The sequence below is a fragment of the Neodiprion fabricii genome, chromosome 4 (assembly GCF_021155785.1).
Source record: "Neodiprion fabricii isolate iyNeoFabr1 chromosome 4, iyNeoFabr1.1, whole genome shotgun sequence".
Classification (NCBI taxonomy): Eukaryota; Metazoa; Arthropoda; class Insecta; order Hymenoptera; family Diprionidae; genus Neodiprion; species Neodiprion fabricii.
Window position 1 is genome coordinate 4,888,340 of NC_060242.1, and position 14,971 is coordinate 4,903,310.

Sequence of the window (14,971 nt, forward strand, 5' to 3'; positions counted from 1 at the left end):
ATGAACATTACTGTAAATACCTACATGCAATATATCTCCTCTGCACAATTAGGAAAGGTACAGTGGGTAAGTTTGATGAGCTCGCGCATAGTAGAATAAAATTAGCAGAGAACATAGCGCAATGCAATTTTCTTATTATGTATAATTTTTTTTATTTTTTTCATCCAACAAACGCATAGTTTTACCTAATGCAAATTGAAACATGTTCAAGTGAATTGCAGTAAGCTATTAGCTTATTATTCGCTCCTGGTACAATTTTCTCACCTTCCGAAGCGACAAACGTTGCACTCGACACGTAGGACGCGAGACGAGACGATTATGAAATTTTTTGAAAGTGCAGTAGTACAAGCTAAATGAAAAAAGAGACATTAACAGAATGACACAACGAAAATCATTGGTAAAAATGAGTTAGGTGAAGATTTTTGTCGTGCATTTTATCAGGGAATCATAATCTACATGTATAGTCGTAATTAATTAAACAACGCATGAATTTTATTCATAACAGGATATACCCGATATTATTTATATTCCCCTGATATCTGATAAACTTTATCCATCCCAAAGAAAGTTTACATGCAATTATAAAACGAAAAAGAAAAGAAAACCACCTGAACCTTGCCCAACAAAGAGTAGCAATACTCCTAAAATCATAATCGGTTTCGATACATTATTTCATTAGTACGGAATAGGACTTCATGATTCGGAACGAGCTGGGTCCATGCGCAAAACTGTTTAGTTTCTGATATCCTATTAATTCCTTCGCGTCTATTCGCCTGAAGAATGTTGAACTGGTCGATATTCGCCGGAACAGGAAGACTTTTGTCCAGTCAAAGACTAGGAATTTATGAAACGAGGTAAAAGATTCTCCAACGGTGTCGATTACGTCAGTGGGCTCCGAGATTCTTTCATTGTTGGATTTTAATATGCTCCTAGTGATGCTCATAGCGAGGTTCCTAGCGTTGCTATCATTAAGACATTCCCAACAGGTTCGCGCTCTCAATTTATCATTCTCAGGCCTAATCAAATTCCTAATTGTACTAGGCGTCAAACACGTGTGCCCATCAACAACGGTAATTTCCCATTTATTATAATTTTTCCGCCTCGCCCACTTGCGAGTCATCTCAACTTATAGTTATGTATGTATGTACATTTGAAAGTCAGCTAAAATAGACGGTATGTTATACAGAATGCACATATTTCGCAGCTATTCCCGATTCGTTTCGTTCTAATATTTATTTACCTTATGTAATGATGAATCGTAGAAATTTAATGAAAAACTTTGCCACGACAAAATACGAAAGCAAAACGTTATGGAATCACGTTTTCGCTAAACTTGTACATTGTATGCAATTTATTGGGCGCAAGTTGTATTTTTGGGACAGAGAATACGAGACTGCAAGCACAGTTGAAACAAAATTATTCTGACGTAATGGCTTGTTTATAATATACCTAGGTATACATCATCGATCACCGTCGGATCTGGACAGTAATTTACGAATAAAGATTTACAAATTATTAAATTGTAACAGATGTTATGTATGATACATGATATGAAGGTAATGGATGTTGAAAAATTGGAAAGCACGTGAAACAGTATGCAGGCAAAGGCAGCTGTTCGTTCTTCATGATACCCTACTAGCATGCCCGGTTTAAAAGTGCGACAAAAGTGTTTTCATAACATTTGACAGCACTTACATTAGCCGGTGTTAATTGGTATTGAAACACCGCTGTCTAAATTACCGTAAACGTTACGCATAAGACGTTTGTCTCTTAACCGAATAGGAATTTATGAATAATAAAGAGAATCCAAAGCGTGTATGAGCCGATTTCACCCATCCCAGAATAAAAAAGACTTGCTCACAAATATTGCGTAATGTTTCTGTGTTCATATATGCTCCTGATTCAGTATCAGCACAGAAAGAGGTACTTTGATTGACAATGCCGACTTAACATCTCTCGGCTACTATTATAGCTGACTAGCAGCAATGAGATTGAGGAATGAATTATTTCTCGACCCCACCTGACACGGGTAAGTACTCGATATTTAAATAAGCCAGGAAACATTAATTCTGCGCCGAGTTTACGTAAGGATAACGGGGAAAGCGAAAGAGGGAAAGATGAGGAGTGTTTATTGAAACATTTATTCAAGTAGGGAGCGAGAGCCAGGATCAGGAGTCCATGACGTCAAACCACGTAACATAATTAAAATAAACAAGCCCTCATAAAATCCTACTATTTGTCAAGACGAAAATCTTCGACGGGCTTCTAAACATTTGTCACAAAACACTTTTGTCGATCAAGTAAGGTCCGCGATTCATCAGGCGAACAGGCCGTCGACGATGGTCACTGATCCAATCCACGACCGAGTTCTACCCCGCCAAAGAGAAACTGGCACGGAGGAATGGATCCGCAAATTGTTCGGATCATTTCTGGGTCAACGAGATCAGGTTGAGCGAGTGCTGCAGCACGAAGCACCGTGGAAACGTACCAATGAACTCCCCGCTACCAGGGGACCATGAACATGAGAAGATTCGTTACAAGTCTTCGACGGGTTTCGACAAACATGCGTGGAACAACAAATGACGCCAAAAATGACTCCATCGCCTTACGCGCAGTTGCGTGAGAAATTACTCGGGATCGGAGTGTAGGTATAAATTTGCAGGGTACGGTAGCTTTGATTCTGGTTCTCACTTAATATTTTCTTTTCTTTCATCAACCACGTCTAGGTAGTGAATTGGACAAGTGCTACTAGCTCAGCAGAGGTTCAGAAATGTTTTTACCGGTGATGATGGTTCTGGAATTCTTGAGTAACATCAGTTGACATCCCCATCGTACGTACATGTGGCGAAGTTCGCCGTAAGAAATCTGCTCGGTAATTTCGTCTCAATTTATTTGGCAGAAACACGAGACGGTCCGATTGTAAGTTAGCGAGGATTCAAACGTCGCCTCGTTGATGATTATTGGCTTGCCGCGGACCCGCGGTTAAATTCGTATAACCGCGGCTCCTTGCGCCGCGAATAGAGTGGGGCGCGTTATGCGCGGCGCGGCCACTCCGCGGCGCTCCCCTGATACGAGGACAGCATAACGACATTGGAGTGTGGGATTGGAACAGACACGCGACTCTCGCGACTACACATCGCGGTCTGATATCAAGTCCCTGCTGTTATCCTAGTCGAGGGGGTCCCCGAGAACTGGCCTGCCCCACGGTTGGCTGACATCGCATCGCGTTCGTAAGTCGGCTGTTCCAATACCCGCTGGTTCGCAATCGCTGGAATCCTGAGCTTTCCAACATTCACCTTAGAATTGTACAATTATATTCTGAAATTGATTTATAGGTATGTTATACAACAGCGTGTATGTAACTACAATGGAAACATTTGTTGTTTTTTTTTAAATAATTGAAACGTTCAGTATAGAAATGAAAATATAACATGGTTATGGATTATGCACGATGATTATACATGCATTACACGTGAAAAGTATTCATTCGTTATTTTCCGAGCAAAATTTTTCTCGTCGCTCCGAACGATTGTCCTGCTTGAGTTGCTCCTCTGTTGCTACCGGCTTGAAGACCGATAACGCTTTCACCGGCCCTCAGCTGCTGTTCGCTGAAGACCCGCTTGTTCTCTTCGGATGGTTTCGGGCCCAGCCAAGGACCGCGCCATTCGGGGTGCTTGTACGTCTGTAAACAAATTTTAAATAGTTACGTATCGCAGGTTCAATCTGCAACACCGCAAACTTGTAAATATATGCAGAATTCTCACCGTACGACCAATGGCGAAAATCGTGTTTGTCACTTGGGCAATGTTTTTGCGCTCCATCAAATCGACGGCTTGGAACAAGTCGACGTCTGGTACACCGTACTTGACGCAGGCCTTCTGAAATCTGTATAAGAATATAAGGAAGTGGATTAGAATAAAGAAGAAACCAAAAAGTTATAATTCTAAAACGTGCCCGTTATTCAACGTTCCCGCACACAATTGTAGGTCTATAGTTATGATCAACTCTCTACACCATTGTCGAAAAATAAAATCAATCATTCTAGTTTTAGAAACTGTCGAACAAACGATGAGTCGAATACTTCGACAGAATAGTTTCGTATTAGTTACAGGATATTAGAAATATATGCAAAAGACATGGGTAATTTGTGTGAATAAAATATAGAATATCCGAATTCAGAACTATTCAGCTACACCTGGATAAACAATAAATTTCATTTCCTGTAAACAAATTCGAGTTAAAAGATAGGAAGTGAACATCGTACAGGGGGATTGTTAAGAACGGTAAAAGCTCGTCAAAGACAAAGGGAGGAAACAAAGCGTGGATATCGAGCAGTAAGCTCTTTCGAACAGATGTTCGCCTGTGCAGAAATTCGAGTTAGTGAAGCGCCTCTATTGTTTTGCCGTTAATTATCCGGCAAAAGATTTCGTTAATTAACGTACGCGACGAGTTAAGCGTCAAAATGTCGGTCGAGCAGGCGAGCTGGCGAGATCGGTGCGAACGTACCAGGGACGATTAGCTTTGGTTTGTCCGAGAAAACCAAGTTCTTCCAAATCTCTGAGGATCAGGCAATCAGGACATTCGCGACAAACGAGAAGCTCGCGCAAATACTCGCGTTTTTGTGTACGAACGCATCTACGCTACGGACGTGAGACGGTACCAGGAATGCGGATGGCTTCATCCGGAACATGTTTTCCTGGTTGACGGCGCGTCTACCGCATATGAGCACGGAACAACATTGCAAACCGCAGAGGCCTGTGTTGTACTACATAGGTATGTAGGTATGTATGTACAGCCTGTCAGGATGCTCTCATCAGCATAACCGCCCCCGACCCTGACCTCGGGTCATTTTATTTGATTAAACATTTTTCAGGAGCTACTGTTTACGCGCAAATCAAAACGATGGTATCAAATCCGTTCGATCAACAATCCGCTCCGCAATATCTTGCATCGGGCATGTTTACGTGATCCATTTGCGATCCCATCTCGTGCGATATCGTGCCAATTTCAGGATCTGCCCGTCACAGGTCTAACTTTGAGCTCAGTTACTTACAACGTGAAATTAATTGTCACTTTCTTCTTGGTCAACTTTCTCCAATCGAAGACTACTAGAGTACCATGAACCGGAGGTGCATGAAACCGCGGTTTCCACGCAGCGGGAAATATCCCGCAGATATAATATAGGTATAAACAATCAGGCGGAGGATTCCTGGCCGACGTTTGCGCAGTTTTATCACTTCGCGAAAACTTACCACTCCCGCGCTGCAGCCTGAGAATTTTCGCAGAGGGGCTTCCTCGGTGGACATGTTTTTCGAATAGAAAGGGAGTAACGTGGAGTGGCCGCGCCGCGCATCGCGGCTTCTCAGTTTAACCGTAGAAAATAGACGGAGAAAACGCCGCGAATTTCGTAATCCGAAAAATACCGACATAACGTTGTTCGAAAGACGCGCGACGATTGAAGTAAAAACGGCAGGCTTCCAACGACGAGTCGATCCGTTATTATAATCTTTGAATTGCTGCTTCGGGGAAATCTAAATGCCGAAATAATCGGGAATTATTGTCATTCGAACGGATCGGAGCAATCGACCTCCTCATACGCAATTGGCTAATCAGGATCGTATAATCGTTCGGGTAAAAGCGAGATGAACCTATCTCTGAATGGATGAGAGACGGAGTTGCGAATGGACAAAACTGAGCATTCATCTCCCGATCACGTGTTCGCTATTATTATACGCACGTGACTTATTATAGGCCATCTGCAGGCACCAACACATCCGCATAGTTTACACGATTGCCGTTATCCCGTGGCTACTTATGATACCCTGTTCGCAAACCGGGAAAGAAAGCGGCATGCGGCATTCGAAATGTCCGAACAAAAAATAACCGACCAGCCCCGTGCCATGGGTAAAATTCCGTAGGGATAAACATGCTGTAATGTTTATGATCGTTACTGTTATTTATTTTTTTTTGCACATTTTTTTTCGTCAAGCTCACTCGATCAATCAACTGTAACAGTCAAATCTTACCGCATGGGCGTGATTCGGTGATAAGATAAGGGCACGATTTTTCGTTTCGTGTACTTTGTTTCCGGGCATGAATTTAGTATAGCAAGTATTGCACGATCTGTATACCAAAGCTACTCGGCATGCCAATCAGCCGTGGTTCCGACCTAGGACTTTACTGGTGCTTGTTGATCAAGGCAGCATAGGAGCAAAGAGCTCGATTAGAGTTTAAACCAGCTCGAGATCTCCGTATCGAGTTGATATTAGACGTACAGTTTATCGCCTCTCGAAATCATTTTCGATGTAAATGATTCGTTGATCCCTTGACTCAAAACACCGTTATCAACTACGAAATCACAAATGAGGGTCAATAATCGCAGGTGCGTTGTTGCCAAGTAGATATAGGTGCAGCGTATTATATTCATGTTTGGCGCAGGGTTCCTTCGACCAAGAGAACGATTGATTGCCTCTCGAACGAGTCTGTCGTGGCCGTTCTCGATATTTCTCTCCTGCAAGCGAGCGGCTCACGGTCGAGAAACGGCCGTGTCGCAAAACACTTTGTCGATTGCGTAAAGTCGAATTGATATCAGGGAGTCAGGAACCATTTGGAGCCATGATTCACGCATGGACAATACAGCTTGCAGGTGAGTAGAGTAAGCTGGTATGTCGGGTATGCAGGATTAGTGGAAACGTACCGAAATGCCCTCAACGAATAGGAAACCAGAAAGACTAGGTGTGAATAGGAAATTTCGGTCGACCGAGGCCAGCAACTAGCTAACTATGCACTTTAGTATGTACTAATAGAAAAACAAGAACCGCTCACTGATTCAGATTGTCCATGAACTTGTAGTCACCGCCTGAAGCGTTGATCTTAGTTATCAATCCAGGCTGCAGCTTGTTCATCAGACGGCACAGAAGCACACCGTCCCTCAAAGCGTCCTCGTAACTGATCCCTGCAACCAAACGGACGAATGCATTGATTATTTGACAGTATAACTAGCGATTTTTATTCATTTACATATTATAATGACGCACAAATATCTAATGGAAATTCGGGAGCTTATTGAGAACAACTAGGAAAATCCTTAAAACAAGGTTTTGCTTTATCTTAACGATTTTTTGGAGCCTCAAGATTGGATCTGCAATTCGAAATCAATCGAGACAAAACAGAAGTTATCCTTCTTTACCCCTCACATCATATTGATGCGATAATTTCTGCGAGAACCATCACCAGCGAGTAACATTTAAAAAAAAAAAAGGAAAAAAACTTTCAGCAGCAAAGAATTACACCAGGAATACAGTTGAAAAACAGTACGACTCGAATATCGTTCGGGAACGAGTCAAACGTTCGAAGAATGCAAGAGAAGAATCCAGTAGCCAGGGTTTGAATTCAAATTTGTTAGAAACCACGGGCGATAAATGGAACCTGCGCAAGGACGTCGTGCGCAACGCTAAATCGGCGGGAAGCGCTATCCGAGGTACGTAGATGGCCTCGGATATCGGATATTTACCCGCAGGATTACAGCACGGAAGAGCGACTAGCAGCCCGCAGCGGGTGGCGGGAAAGCAGACGACGGACGACCCGCTTCGAGTTCTGGAATCCGGGTGCTTCAAGAGGCTCGCCAAGGGGGCATCAAATTTTTTCCCATTCGTCTTACGAAACGGAAAGCAAGCGATTCGCGTACACCGAAGCGGCGACTTTAATTTTTTAGGTTATAAAGCGTCGCCGGTTCGCCGGTTCGCCGGCGGGGCGACCGTGGCTCTTGTTTTCATTTTCATCCGCGCATCTTACGCTGGATAATTCTTTTCCCCAAGGATTGGCGACATTTTTTACGCTCTAGTTCTACCTAGACGACGAGCCTCGTCTCTGAAGGCCAGGAACTCAGCCTGATCCAAGAGCTCGACGCCGTTGTAGTGCCGGCTCGAGTTTACACCACCTTGTAGAACTACAGCAGAGCCGCGTTCAATTCCTGCTCGCCGTTCCATATCTCCGGGCGTGTACGTTCCAACCTGATGTGTATCAATATATCGATTCCCACCCCCTGCCAACCGACCAATAGATCAGCGCTGGTCGCGTTCGGTGGATATATGATTCTCGCACATCAGGCGCTCATGCCGGACTCCGAGTTCCGCCGCCACTTCCAAGGCGATTCCATCCCCCCTCCGCGCAACCACCGCTCAAGATCTCGGTCTCGAACAGGTCTCAACCTGCGTGGAATGCGCGCAGTTTTCGCGCCGGTTTTAAAGTTCGAACGGTGAATTCATCACGCGTTGCGCCTCGTGCTAGACGACGCAGCTTTGAATACTTGGCCGGCTGATACTCGGCTGGGTACGCCTTGTAATCAGTTTGTAAATATATGCACCGTCTATGAATATGAAAATTGAGAGTCTACTAAGAGAGCATACGCGTGCCGGGTGTAAAGAGCAGCTCGGTTGTGGCCTGGTTCAACACCTATAACAATCTCCAGCTACGTATGTGCCTTTATCTTTGGTAGCAAACGGAATAAAATCGAGCTGTTCAAGCCAAGTTAAAAAAAAACCTTGATACGTGTTTTTTTTGCTTTGCTTTCACCGGCGCCTCAACATTTTGTTGCCAATATTTCGGGCTGTATGTGAATAATCTGAACTTTTTTTAATTCGTAACAGTTTTCAAACTCTTCGACCATCTAGATTTTAAGAATTAATCAATTTGCACAGTAGTAATATGCGCCGGATTGTAGGTATTATATTAATTTCCTGATTTTCAATGTATATTTATGTTCTACTACAGAATAAACCTGTATAAAGTTGGTTAAATGATCATATGATTGAATAGTTATCCACTAGCTATCCATATTTCACATATTATTACATATTATTAAAAAATTTAAGGGATCGCAAAATATGAAATCGATTAACACCCCTGAATTATCAAAGCTATCGAATTTGGTAAGAAAAATGTTCTCGGCTTACTTTCCATCTCTGTTCCCGCGCCCGTTACAGATTTGCGAATTAGATTCCCACCGTTCCATACGAGCCTAGTCCTGCAAGGACGTTGAATCACGTGGTTTTGAACCACAGTGGAATTCCGAGAGACTCGATCCGCACGGCACGAAACCTACCCGAAAAACCTGTTACCCTGATAGAGAACTGGTCGAAACCCTGCGTTCTGCTATGACACACCATCGACAGTCGATCGGAACCGAGAATTAAGAGGTGGCCCACTCGCCTCCGTCTCTTCGAGATATCGATTATGTTAATTATGATTTATACTGCGCAATTCTCCGTTGTCGCGACTCGAATTCAAGCGTCGAAAACGTTCAAGATAAAACTCGATCTAACGATGACACGACAATCTCCATTCGAATTTTTTTCTTTTTCACGCGTTTAAGTACGGATAAAACTGTTGACAGGCAATTTTATCTTTCTCTTCTCCTACTTCTCTCCTACGCTGACAGTGTGGTGTGTCAATTATTATCTGGGGAAGAGCGACTTGTTCGCCCGAGGTACCAGGAGAGCATTAAAGTAGTGGCCATGTGTCGAGTTCGATATTCACAATGCAATACCCAAGATCGGTCCACTATCCCTCAAAGGGGACGTACCGTTGTCCCTGGGGACGTACCGTTGTCCCTGGGGACGTACCGTTGTCCCTGGGGACGCCCCCAGCCTTCGTAATTATCAGGAACGCATATCGGCGCTGAAGGGAAGCTGCGAAGACGATCAGTCTGGTGAAAATTCATTGAAATATCTGGGAAATTGTTTGGACCTATTACCAGGCGAATATAAAATGATCTTTTTTGCTTATCTTTGGCATGTATGGTAAATTTCCAGTCTATGTACGCGGGACATGAAATCAGATCGTGATGTTCCAGCAGCGTGCCTAACGTATACATTTGTGGTTCCGCCGGCGAAAATTGAGAACCATAATCCGTGTCCGATATCAATTTTTTAAAACGAATGGAAAAAGAGTCCTTCGCCTAGATTGATCAGGTCCGATAACCTCGGCTACATTTCGAAACTCTCGAGACCCATACTTATTTCCCTCTCTCGACTTGTCCGCATTTAAATTAGTTATTTGTCGTCCGATACCTCATTTCCAGAACGCTTTCCAGGAATAGAGAAACATACCCATACTTCCAAGTCCCTTTGAACTGTACAAGGCACCAAATTTAGAGTTGTGTAAGAACCGAATCCGCAATGACACCCGGTTCCTTGGTCAGGCTACCAATCGTTCCTGATAGATTCCTGGTACGGCCAAAACAGGGTGAGATGTCGTAAAGACAAGGAGGTGACGGAAAATCGATGAGACGTGTTCGCCTGACGGCTGGACCAGTTGGTGCAAGACGCATGATCGGTGACTAAAGTTTGTTGGACTGGCTGGTGGCCTGTTACATCCGAGACGATGCCCTGACACGGAAAAGTTCACGATGTGCTCGAGGTCGATGCACCTTCCGGATTTCAGCCGTGCACACACCGTTGATATTCATACCATCCCTGGGAGGACGCATTGTTTCTGCAGCCGATGCTATCCTGCTACGTTGACATGTCATCCTCGTCACGTTTCGACAATTTGACACGAAATCAATACTCGTTACTCGCACTTTTGATGCGATTCGTTAGGTTTTTACTTTTTAGCGAGAATAAAAATAAGTACCAAGCAACGCGCGAGTCTCTGTTTCTGTAATTTCACGATTGACCATAAATGATTATACATACCCATTGTAGGAATTACCTAGAACCCGATGTCGTCTCTGTCAATGCGTAGAAAATTAATAACACCGCAGTAGTAATGACGTGCAATTGTGCTTTCAGACTCAAATTTTTTATATCCGCGTAAAGATTAATTGAAGTGTAGAATTTCGATACGATAATAAAATTGTTATTTTATTATTTTTTTTTTTGCCCAGTTATTGCAAGATTGCATTTTTCTTGGGCGAAAGGCGTACCAGTAGCTCCGAAAGCGAGGTGGTATCACGGTGAAAAGGCAGGAGCTGGGCGGTATTGATTAAACGTCAGTGAGTCGTCATAAAGACGTCAAAGCCACGAATATCACCAGGACAACATCCTGTGACCGAATTTACGACTTCCGAGCAACAGGTTGCTTCCCGTCTTATTCGGCGGCTGCGCAGGGCGACCGTGCCGCTCATTGTCAAAGTGGTTTTCAGGTGGGGGTTCAAAACTTGGAAGGATCAATATTTGGAATGGCAGATACATCGAAATTTCAAACATGCGAAATTAGAATGAGAAAAGATGAATTGTTCGAAATGTTGATTTTTTGAAGTTTTACCGATTAGTAGTCATTCTAGTCAGTGACACATTTGAGAATCAAGATTTCGAACAATTCATCTTTCGTGTTATATTTTATTTTCGCATACAGTTTGAAATTTTGATGTATCAGCCATTCCAAATATTGATCCTTCCATGGAAAGTTTTGGCGCACATGCATCAGAAATTTTCATAGCTCGCAATTATTTCCAATATCGTCGAATCTATCCTTACCGGAATTATAAATTCTTTCAGAATTAACGGAGATACAGAAACACTAGACAAAAAGTTGAGTCTGAGCATTGACGAATAAAAAACTATGAGACCGAATATACAATAACTTATATTACATCCATCAGCGAATTTCTTTTTGGCCTCCATCGCAGTCTATACGCGGCATTCCCAGCACATGTACGTACAGCTGAATTCCACCTGTTGCTTCGAGGGTCGTAAATCTGCCTGGTAGATGCAACCCTGATAGGTTTGTCTCAGAATGACGTCAGTGACAAATTTCTGACGGACGTCTGACAACCCGAGACAGCGAGAGGTTGACGAATTCAACGCCGACTCGGAGAAGATCATGGGAAAGGTCAAAGAGGTCAGGAGAATCACACTGAATCGTATCAAAGTGTTATAAACACTGCAGAACAGGTACGCACTTGCGCTATCTGCACATCCTGCATTCATCCACCTCACCAGTATTGCTATCCTAGTATAAAACCGAGTCCCAGTGACGTCACGGACGGCTGAAGAGTCGCGCCGATCATTGATCTGCACGCGGTTGAACACTGGTGAGAGAAATTTTTAGTTCCAGTTACCGCTCAGTCCGTAACTATTTTCATTTTTTACCGCAATCCAAAAATATAGTTCTTGGTACAAAATGAAGATTAGTTTTCTAGCTGTTACCGAAAAGTCTTGTATCCGTTACTATTCTTTCTCATTACGATCACTGTTGCTATATTTTCTCGTAACTGTTTGTTTTACTCAATTTTTCTAGTAACTGTAACAAATAAAATTTTTCTCAGTGAATACACTGGATATGTCCCTTGCTGCCGGGAAAAAGGATGAATGCGCCTGATCAAGGAATAATGTTTAATTGAGAGTTTTTTGCTGACTGACGTGATTAACCAAGCGGAAGTTTTGACAGCGGGAAAGACAATATAGTACATGAGATCGATCATGAAACGTCCGTTACGCGATTGTACAATATTTTTAAAGCGAATGGAACGAACAACCCATGAACGACGATTGTAACTTTTATCACTTTGAAACCGCAAGTATACCTGATACATCGTCCAACTGTCAGCCGAAAATATTACACTGGTCAAGAAAATTTTGTAATAAGGAAGGTGCTTACCAATTTTGAAATACTTATCTACGCTTATTATAAAACAATATTTATTTTTATTCGATCAGATCTAGTTTTTGTATTACAGGTACTATCAGTAAAGTTGAATGTTTAGCGTTTTGCCTAACCTTTCTTTGATCCAGGGTGTTTTGTTACTTACTATAAATACCAGTTAATCAGTAACAATAAATAACAAAACACCCTGACTAAACAAGGATAACACAAAAAGATAAACATTCAATTTTACTCTTAGTAGCTGTAACACAAAAACTAGACCCGATCGAATCAAAATAAATATGGTTTTATAATAAGGGCAGATAGGTATTTCAAAATTAGTAAGCACCTTCCTCGTCACAAAATTTTCTTGACCAGTGTACTGTTACACTATACATAACCTAATTTTTGTTCATAAAAACTGCATTATCGTCAAAACCAAAAATATCATATTACAATAAAACTATTCGTATCTAAAATATTTTAATATCAATTCTGTTATAACTAAACCTTGTTCCTAACATAATCAGTTAAAGGTTTTCATGTTACACACAAAAATTGAATTTTTGTTGACCAGTGTTACTTCAGTGAATGTAATTTCTTCAAATGTGTGTATAATACATAAAGAAAGGAAGTTTCAATTCGTCAAATCTCAGTATAAACGCATGTTTGTTCTTCGTTATACCTATTCAGTGAGCCAACGAGAACGGATATCCGGGGAATTATAAACGACAGTTTGCGCAATCAGTCTGATTGCTTGTAGCGGTCCTTCGCCCACGCTCCATGCTGTACCAGTACTCACTACACGTGACCATAATCTGCAATTGGACTGCACGTATGCTCGAGCGTCCTTCCAGGTCCCAATTTTCCATTTGGCTTGCTTATCGCACGGTTAAAATATCGTATACAAGTATGTACGTAAAGTACGGTCATCTAAACTAATATCGGAACTTGGATATCCAATTACACGATAACGAGTGTAGCCAATTTGGAAGTAAGGGAAATAAATTCAAATCTCATCCCCCGAAAATTCACCAAAAACGACGAATAAAATTTTCAGAATCGCTGAAACTTTAGCGAAAAACCCTGAACCCCGGATAGTGAGGTTAAATTGGACTCCTTGTCCGAATGAAAGAAAACTGTGATCTAGAATTGTATGAGAGGGAAGTAGGCAGGCATGGAAAGCGGATACGGCCGAGTCTCGAGACGCGGCAAGTCATAAATCCCTCAACTGTCTGCTGATGCCCTGGTGCGTCTGGGCGCCATGCGCTGCTGTGACGGACAGATGACTGACATTTCCCACCAGAGGTTTGGGTGGGCGGACACGAGGAGTCGGATTCTAGATCCAGATACGTTTTTCCAACCCTCGAAATTATTTTGACCGAAGGTTCCTCCTGCCGTTGAAAGGATCGCGTCTCACCCGTTGGGCACGACATTTGTCGTTGTGAAACCAGCGCGCACTATGCAAGCGCGGTAATCCTCCGCATAGGGTATGGTATGCATTCTCGGATACCCTTAGGCATGCGTTCCTGATAGGGTTGCGTCCCTGTGACGGTAAGTGACGAACTTCTGACGGTAAATCGATAGTCCCTTCGAACCTTGAACCGTCGAAAACCGGTGAAGAACCTTGATTACGTCCATGCAATATTCATGAGTCTCGAATTTATGGTACCGAGGAACTTGGGAATGATTTAAAAAAAATTTCAGACGAGGACAACAGAGCACTCGACTTGATTCCGATTGCTCGCGTTCTTCTTCCAAAGGTGAATGTTTATCGTACGTCAGAGGTGTCAAATTTTCGATTAAAAAAAAATAAATTAAATAAGAAGATATCCTCAAATAGGTAAAAAGATCTGTCATTCGTTTTGTCGATTTCTTACATAGCTACTCTGAAAAACGACAAGTATAATAACTGACAATGAAGATAACTACCGATCTGCTTTGACCGACAAAATCGAGAATAGAATTTTCCGTCGAATATCGCAACCAGTCCAGTCTTATAAATGGTTCGTTGAAGCTGTCCATCGCATTTCCGATACAACTACGTGCAGACGATCAACTCGGCAGCGACGGCGATTCCGGGGTTGCCATTCTGGATCGTGCCCGGCATGCCGTACGAGCTTTCAGGATCAGGCACACATCGGCTCCAGGAATCCCTCCTCGTGAACACACGACGGTATATGACGAGTCCAGAGGGACTGGTGGAGTGGTTGAAAACCTCGGCACAGTGGCGTGGCTGTTCGGGTTGGAGGGAGGCTGGAATGCACCCTGGAAACTATTTCCCACCATGCAGCACCCAGCAGGCATGCGGCTGCTGAGGGTAATTCGATCAAAGTAGTGTGAAATTTTCTACAACCGAGTAACATCAAAAGGAGCCTCAACC

The 14,971-nt window shown here is 42.8% G+C and overlaps 1 protein-coding gene and 1 long non-coding RNA gene across 3 annotated transcripts in view; one reads left to right on the forward strand and one right to left on the reverse strand.

The window, feature by feature from the left end:
- Positions 1-3,359: 3,359 nt before the first annotated feature.
- LOC124179835 (muscle-specific protein 20-like) overlaps positions 3,360-14,971 on the reverse strand; it is a 31,634-nt gene continuing 20,022 nt past the window's right edge. For both annotated transcript variants that reach the window (XM_046564636.1, XM_046564635.1), the window contains exons 3-5: positions 6,826-6,955; positions 3,765-3,885; positions 3,360-3,682 (exon numbers count right to left, since the gene is read on the reverse strand). In XM_046564636.1, coding sequence (XP_046420592.1) covers positions 3,491-3,682; positions 3,765-3,885; positions 6,826-6,955 — 443 coding nt within the window. In that variant the 3' untranslated portion in view covers positions 3,360-3,490. The remainder of the gene's footprint in view (positions 3,683-3,764; positions 3,886-6,825; positions 6,956-14,971) is intronic.
- On the forward strand, positions 10,909-13,245 carry LOC124179838. The gene is made up of 3 exons (XR_006870158.1): positions 10,909-11,146; positions 11,502-12,037; positions 12,272-13,245. It is a non-coding gene; the product is annotated as an uncharacterized LOC124179838 (long non-coding RNA).